The sequence below is a fragment of the Thunnus thynnus genome, chromosome 10 (assembly GCF_963924715.1).
Source record: "Thunnus thynnus chromosome 10, fThuThy2.1, whole genome shotgun sequence".
Lineage (NCBI taxonomy): Eukaryota > Metazoa > Chordata > Actinopteri > Scombriformes > Scombridae > Thunnus > Thunnus thynnus.
In genome coordinates this window covers 27,251,340-27,259,878 of record NC_089526.1, presented here as the reverse complement: position 1 = coordinate 27,259,878, position 8,539 = coordinate 27,251,340, and the positions used below count along the sequence as shown (strand labels likewise).

Here is an 8,539-nt window from a genome sequence, read left to right as displayed (position 1 = left end):
CTCGGGTCTGTGACGTCACCCATACTTACCGGAAACCGTGTGGTCTGTCTTCAACATAAAAGCCGAGTGTTGTATGGAAAATCAAACTCTTCCTTTAGCAATTAAACCCTCCTTCATTACATTTAACTAAACTGACAATGAAAGGGTTATATTTTTAATAAATGTTATGGTTTTGTTAAATTTACTCAACTGTGCAGCTGTAACAAAAGCTACCACCCAGTTCTGAAGCCTTCTAAAGACATATAAAGTGCACTATCAAATACTTTTGGTCAAATGTAATAACAAAAAAACTATTGAATGAATAGTTTTAAGCCTACTCTTAAACATAGAGAGGGTGTCTGCCTCCTGGACCAAAACTAGAAGATGGTTCCACAGGAGAGGAGCCTGATAGCTGAAGGCTCTGCCTCCCATTCAACATTTGGACTCTAGGAACTACAAGTAAGCCTGCATTCTGGGAATGCAGTGTTCTAGTGGGGTAATAGGGTACTATGAGCTCTTTCAGATATGATAGTGCGTGACCATTGAGGGTTTTGTAGGCTTACGAATTATACTAGTATCATAATGTGTATAGTTTATTTTTGCTTTTTATGTATGTTTTTTTTTTTTTAATTCCAGTATTGCCTTGCTTGTTGACTGTGCTACTCTATGTGCATCTGCAAATGGCTCCTCAGGGACAAATAAAGTATTATGAATTTAAGTGAATTGAATTGAACTGAATAGAATTCAAGTGAAACTCTCTTGAGTGCACCTCTCATGTAATAATCCAAAGCTTTATGACAAATTTTGCTTCATAATCACTCTCCCTGCCTGATAGCTGCCAGCACCTGAAGACAGTGTAGTAGATAAGTGTTTATAACAATATCCTAACTAAACCATAGATTGATGTTTACCCTCCGGAATGAAGTATATGAAAATGTATTTAATGTGGAAGTCAAGTGCGCACAGACTGGAACAGAAAACATTTTGAAGTCACTGTTCAATGTCAAAAAGGTTTTTATTTTATTTTGAAATGTTTGACCGGAAGCTGTTCTCTCATACTTTCCTTGACACTGGCGGGAGTGTCACGCTGCTGCAGACAATCTACCAGCCCCTGGATTCCACTCAGTCAGATAGGTGTGCCTGTAATGTAGTGTGCCTGTATGTTGGCCTTCAACTGGTGTGTGATTATTTATCGTTCTTCTTGAATTTTCGGCTGACTGAATGGCAGGATTGGAGATGCCAGCCAACACACATGGAGTCGGTGTCTTCCTCGAGCTGAGAAAGAGGCTTCAGAGTGGACTCCTCATTGTCGGGTAAATACTTCAATACATAGCTATTTAAACTGTACTGGTTTGATAACATTGTTCTGTTTCTCTGTAAGTTCACGGTGCAATTTAGGCTAAGAGCTAACTGTTTTAGCTAATTTAGCCCAATACATATGAACTGATGCCATAGATTTACAGCATCGTGGAGATCAAAGATGTAATTTAATGGTGTATCTCTGTCGTTTCAGTGATATAATCAAATTCCTAACGTCACATATAAGGTGAATCACTTATCTTTGTTATACTGACACCTTACACCGGTAAAAATACTGAAAATCTGCAGCAATACCAAAGATCGTTAGTATAGGAAGATGAGTCACTCGGAAGCGTAAACAAACTTGCTGTTGATGTACAGAATCTGATGAACGTTCACATCAGGTCATTTTTCACTTTTCACACACTCACATTTAAATTCTGAGGAGATATCCTCAAAATCTTTTCTACCCCACTACTATAAAAATATATCTCTAACTTACCTAGTAAAGTTTAAAACTGTGTCTATTCCTCTACACACCAAACAAAAAGGGCAAATGAAATCCTTCACCATCATTGTTTGGGTCAAGAAATCTCTCATGTCATTGTATATCATGTAATGTAAAAAATAAATAAATATATTTAAAAGGTGTATATATATATATTTATATATATATATATATATATATATATATATATATATGTATAGTACATTGTACATCTTTGCTGTGCATATCCCTCCAGATGCCCACTCTAAGATAGCGTTAGTACAGCTGCATGACAACAAAAGCAGGAGCCTGTCTGCACACCCAGATAGTGTTTTCATTGCAACAGGGGATTTTAACCATGCTGACCTCAAGACTGTTCTCCATAAATTCCATCGCAACGTAACCTGCGCAACTATAGGTAATAAAACATTAGGTCAGGTGTATACTAATGTTACTAAGTCCTACAAAGCAGATCCAGACCCCCATTTGGGCCTGTCAGACCACCTCTTGCTCTTTCTATACCCTCTCTACAAGCAAGAATTAAGACTAGGGCCCGACCAATACTGAATTTTTGGGGCTGATACCCCTTTTAGGGAGTAAAAAAAATTCCCATATCGATATATCAGCCCATAATCTTATATATACAGAATATATACATAAACACACATTTTTTGCAATAATCCCTCAAATGTGGTTATCAAACACTTGTGACAAAGATGTGTAATTGAGGCATGATGTTTTACAGTTTAACAGTAATCTTTATTGTATAAAATGACATCAGTGCACTGAAACAGTAAACTTCATTGGGAATTTAATAATTATAAATAAAGAAAACACAAACAAAAAAAGAATTAAGAAAAAGGATCAAATATACATAAAATGCTGCCTATATAACTTTAGAAAAATATTGGCGCATATCGTGCTTCTGCTGAAATTTTCTGTAAACCGCCCTATAGAATGTGACCCCAGGTTATCAGCTACAATTGCTATCACAGCACTCTGTAAAGTCTCACCATTGTCTAAAACAAAGTCAGATTCCTCAGTCTCCTTTAGATCATTAACTAGGGGAGAAAATACTTTGTTATAGCCAAAATGGTGTACATCCATATCCCTGCAAAGGATCACCAACTGCATGGGGTCTATAGCAGATCTATTGTGTGGCAGCATTTCATCTAATGTCATGTATACAGCCAGTAGTTTGTGCTTATTTTTGCCTGATCCAAGGAGGTTTGCAACCTCAAAAGCATCCTGATATAGGATGATCGAGACAGAGGAAGGTACATCCTGCAAGAGGGTGTTCTCTCTATAGTTTCTACTATCGTGCACATCCTCAAACACACGTGTGCCTCCCAGAGGATGCATCTTTGTAGCGTTGTAGTCTTCCTGAACTGATGGGTGGCTCAGCAGTGCTTTTAGAGTGTCTTTAACTGGCACATACTGGCAGAAACGCTCATTCCCATTAGGATCAATACCAAGATAAACCTGAGTTGGCTCAACATAACTGAAATTCCTCTTGAAAAATGTCTTTCTAGTTTGATCTGATTGAAATACACCCTCATTGTACATCTTTAGTAAATTTTCTTTTAATAGCCCATCCACTATTTCATGGATTCTATCTCTGGGTATCCCAAGTTTTTCCAATTCTTGACTGACTGGAGTCAGTGCATGTGCCATCCCATTTGTATGTAGTTCTTGGAACTCTCTAATTAAAGCTGAGATTGTGGCGGCTAGCAAAAGCATCTTAGCTGGCATTCTAAGATAGAAGAGGGCTAAGCTTGTCATGAATACATCTTCATCTACTTTGCTTGAGGAAAGGGCAGCAAATTCTGCATTGTCAGTGCCACCATCATTCCCATCAACAGGAATACTGGTATTATCACCTGACATACTACCTGCAGAGGCAACCTGCCCAACTGAATGCTTTCTGCTCACATGTGAGAGGAAAGAAAACCTCACCCTGAAATTCTTTTTGCAATTTTCAAAAGGGCATTGAGCCCTTGAGAAGCATCGAATTTTCTTGCCATCTCTAATGTGCCATTTTAAATGTTCACATACACTGGAAAAGTTTGTGGAGGTGAAGGCAGATCCCTCAATATGGCAGGTCATGTCAATACATCTGTGAGACCTGTTGACAGTTGGTTTGGGCTTTGAGTGGTTGCGATACATGTGAACCTGAAGGGCAGTGGCAGTCCTAAAACTACAAGGACACCCAACAAGCCCATAAGAAAATCTAATGTTGGTGAGATTCCTGTGTTCCTTGACATGCCTAATGAATGCAGTGATAGTCTCTGCAGAGTAACAGCACCGTTTGCAAGAGAACCCCATTTTTAAAGACAGAGATCCCTAACTTAAATTGATATATTATCTAAATTTATCTGACCATCTAAAATTTAGGATATTCACAACTATTCTCACAGACTTTGTAGATGGATGATAAGCTGTTTGAAATTTTAGGCCATCATAACTTTAACTCATAATACAGGGCTGTTTTACTCAAGCATTACAGCCTTTTTTACAGCCTCTAAGGAACATGTCTCAAGCTGTCACAAGCAATCAATCTCTCTATTTAAGCTCATCTTTAGCTGTCACATAACATGATGACATGATGACACCAAGTAAGTTCAGAGTGAAAAGTATCCTGAATCACTAACTAAACTGCAGTATCAGACATATTCAGTAACTAAATTTAAAGTAATTTTTTTTTTTTTACAATACAATCCATAAAACACCAAAAAGGTAAGGCCACTGGATTCTTAAATCTTGAGTGGAAGGTGCTGGAGTCTGATTGATTTGGTCTTGCTGAAGACAGAATGTTGTTTTCATGAGGTTGATCACTTCTGACCTCTCACCACCATTTATACCTTCCTGCCTGTAGATGTTCTCCACTTTTGCTCCACTGTCTCAGTGGTTTCTTCTGGTGGAGGTTCCAGCTGAAATTTTGTGCATCCATAAATCAGTTGGCCTCTGCAGTTGTCCAGACCGTCTTGATGATCGGTATTGTTTCAATGTTCCTGCACTTTTATGTTCTCAATTTGTGTCTGCACTTGAGAAAGGAGTGAAGTAAAACCACCACCAATGATGATACCTCCTTATGTAATATCAGCAAAATTACTGGGGTACTGCTTAATAATGTTTCGGCAGATGATGAGACATTTATTGCGTGTGGGGTTTGCCTCATACTTTCTTATTTCATCTTACTGTTGGCAATGGCTGACTGCACTTCCTCTGGCATTTTATCCCATGGGACTTCAAAGGTTTCTTGCCATTTACTTTATGTTGGCTGATTGGCTTACCCTGCACGAAGTACAAGGTGATGATGCTTGAGCTGGACAGTGAAGATGAAGAGGAACAAGGCAACGGACTGGAGAGCAAAAACAATCTTGTATGTGTTGAGTCATCCGACAAGATTTGGAGATCAAGTGTGACTGTAGTACTTTCTGAAACACATATGAAAGTAAAATATATTACATCACTATTTTCACAATATTTATATAACATATGCATGCACATTGATATCATAAACACAAGTGATTGTGAATTTGCATGGCCATTCAATTTATTGTTTTGAATAGACTTAAAGCTACAATAATAGAAATTGCCTTTGGGAGGACTGTGTAAAGTCTGTGGTCAACCCAAATTGCTGCTTAATTCTGTGTTCAGTCCACATGTCAGCTGAGTGTAAACAGTCATGTTTCTGACTCTGTTGCTTTAACTGGACAGGAAAACTACTAACACTAGATTGATAATAATTACCCATTTTGAATGCCTCCAGAAGTTTCCTTTGCTGTATAACAGGCAACAGGTCTGATTTCATCCTGCTGTACATACTTGAGGTCTGCCATTGATTCCACACCTGAGCTTTCAAGTGCAGTGATAACCTGTTGTTAAGTATCCTCAGACAGGCTGGGCAAATGTGACCTTTATCATCATCATCATCATGTGATGATGACCTTTATTTTATCGCCAATGGATGACATGAACCTAAACTGTCGGGACAGAATGGTGAAGAGTTAGCAAAGGCATGCCCCAAACTGAATATTCAGGTAGTGTGTAGTAATCAAGCAGCTCTACTTGTCTAACACAGTAGTAGGCTTCCATTGGTGTAGTGTGATAAGCGTTTATATAAGGTTGACGAACAGCCTGATATACCTCATTGATAAAGTACACTACTGAATTCTTATGAATGACAGCCTTTTTGATTTTTTCCTACTACAAGGCCATCATTATTATTACCTACCACAACAAACATTTTGCTCTCATATGTTGTCCCTTTTACTGTCACATCATGATTAATGAAGTTATTTAGAGGTTGTTGGCCTCCACGTCATGCCTTAAAACCATCTAACGCACACCTACAAATTGATTGATTCCTGCTTATACCATGGTCATTTGCCAACAATGTAAAATAAAACCATTCGCAAATTTTTGGTGTAAATTTGGACTCAAAATCAAAAGGTTATGAAGCAAGAGCATACCGTTGTCATGACAACTTGCCACACTGTACTCGCCACCAGCCTGAACCAAGGCATAAAATTCACGTAAGGTGTCATGAGGCATAACTGCAGAGTATGCCTCCATATCAGTATTCTTTTTTTTTCGGTAGAGAAAGTCTCTCAGTATATTAACTGCCCATTTTGTTGCCTTTTTTGTATAAATCTCATCCTTCTCTTCCTGCATGATTTTAAGCTCTTCAGGTGTCAGTTCCTTGTGCCGTTTTTTGCTTAATTTCTTTCTTTTCTTCTCCATTCCTCTGCTGCATCCCATTCTTCAAAACTTCATAATGAGTAAGCTTTGACAGCTGTGCTCTTTAATGTTGCTATGGTTACAGGTTGGATAGTGGATGAATTTAGAACGGCGATTAAACTTGAGCCGATCTACGTAAGCATTAAATGGTTTTCACGCACACCTGCCAGCCAATCAGAAAAGACTATTTACCCAGACCATGGTATAAGCTGCCATACCTCACTGTCTCCAGGGCTTTTTATTTTATTACCAATCAGCACTGGCAACATTCTCAGGAAACACCAATTCTGAACTGCATGCCCATAGAGTTTTCCAGCCCCGGGGTTCACCTCACAAGGTTTGTTGTTGGTATCATTACCCAGATTTAAACTGGTTAATGCGCTGCTTCAGTTCAACATAAGTAAAGTTTTTTTCTTTTGAAACAAGATGGTTGAGGTATTATGCCAAATTATTTGAGACACTGCCCTCAAACATGGCATGGGTCATGGCCAAGGCAAAGAGGTAATCCAGGCTGACATACATGAAAATATGTGAGCTCATTGAAGATGGAGTCAAATTTAACGCCACCACAGTCCCTTGCTTCCACATTACAACTCAGAGCCTCAACATGTTTCTGATATGACAGTGGTGTGCAGTCAGGGCCCTTGGCCAGAGGATCTGCCAGAAATGCTTCCCAATCAATCTCACAATATCTGCAAAAATATGAGTTCTTGCTAAAACTTTCAGTAAAGCCCCCAATGTTGTGTGAACCCTGCTATGGCACACAGGGTTCCTTTGCAGAGCTGCCCTTCCGGCAAAGTTAGTTCATTCAGCTCAAGATCATTTAAATCTTTCACAAGAGAGCCAAACACTACATCCTGTCCAAAACACGTATAGTCTTGCTCTCTAAAAAGCAGCACAAGTTGCATCTGATCAATACTTGATCTGTTATGGGGCAAAAAAAGCAAGGGTCAGATAGACTGCCAAAATCTTGTGCTTTTTCCTCCCAGACTCTAGGGGGTTTACTACTTCAAAGGAATCCTGATAAAGGATTATGCCTAATGAAGAGGCCATTTGCTTGAGCAGCAAGTTCTTTTCAATATTTGTGCCACCCCACAAATCCTGAACAACATTATGAGGTTGGAATTTAGTTTTTACTTGCTGTAGTTGCTCCCTCACTGACTCTGAGGACAAGAAAGAGTCACTGGTGTTTTTCACAGGGATAAATTGCGCAAAACATTCTTTGCCCAACTCATTCTGACCTAGACAGATGGACACTGGCTCCACATAATTGAAGTTACGTTTAAAAAGTTTTTCTCTTATGGTCAGTTTTGAGTGTGTGGGTATTGCAAGCCCTGTGGAGATCTTCACTTTTCAGGTTATCTATCACAGTGTTTACGTCAGCTTCAGGAAGTCCAAATGAAGTCAACTTGTCTTGAAATTTGGGAAGTAGGTGTGACTGATCTATGTCATGTATTTCCTGATAGTGTTCAATGATTGTTTGAATAGTAGAGGATGGAAAGAGCAATTTAGCTTGTAGTTTCAGATAAAACAAGGCTAAATTTCTGAGAAATTGCTTTTTCTGGGTAGACCTCCATTTCTTCATAACTGGACTGACTGGGATTCTGAAGTTGCCTTTTGGTTTTGCTTTTCAACTTTTTGACTCTTATTTCCATCAACTTGCATAACAAGCAAATTTGTCCTCCCTAGATGGGGAGAAAAGCAACATCCTCCCACACACACCCTACAAACCTTTTTACTTGAAAGAGCCCCACAACAAATGGTAAAATAGAGCATAGTCTCTTATGTTGTTTTTATAACAAATCAATAGAGGATCCCATCTTACCATGAACATTTTATTAGAGGGCAAATTAACATAAGTTAAATGCAAATCACCAAGCTAGCTAACATTAACTTAGTTTTTTGATTTTATAACTTAGAAATTCAATCCAGTTGCTATGAAATTCAAACAGATTGACACGTTACCGGTAATGTGGTTCAACAGACAGATATAAAATTTTGTCCACTCAGCAGCTAAAAGGGAGTATGCTA

General features: G+C 38.6%; 1 protein-coding gene across 2 annotated transcripts in view; it reads left to right on the top strand.

Annotated features, from left to right (window-relative positions):
- The first annotated feature begins 1,011 nt into the window (after positions 1 to 1,011).
- Positions 1,012 to 8,539, top strand: part of ube3d (ubiquitin protein ligase E3D) — a 31,767-nt gene continuing 24,239 nt past the window's right edge. Inside the window, exons 1-2 of one of the 2 annotated variants that reach the window (XM_067602313.1) lie at positions 1,012 to 1,113; positions 1,208 to 1,292. In XM_067602313.1, coding sequence (XP_067458414.1) covers positions 1,216 to 1,292 — 77 coding nt within the window. In that variant the 5' untranslated portion in view covers positions 1,012 to 1,113; positions 1,208 to 1,215. Of the gene's footprint in view, positions 1,293 to 8,539 lie in introns of both variants that reach the window. The other variant, XM_067602312.1, reaches the window with a different exon arrangement.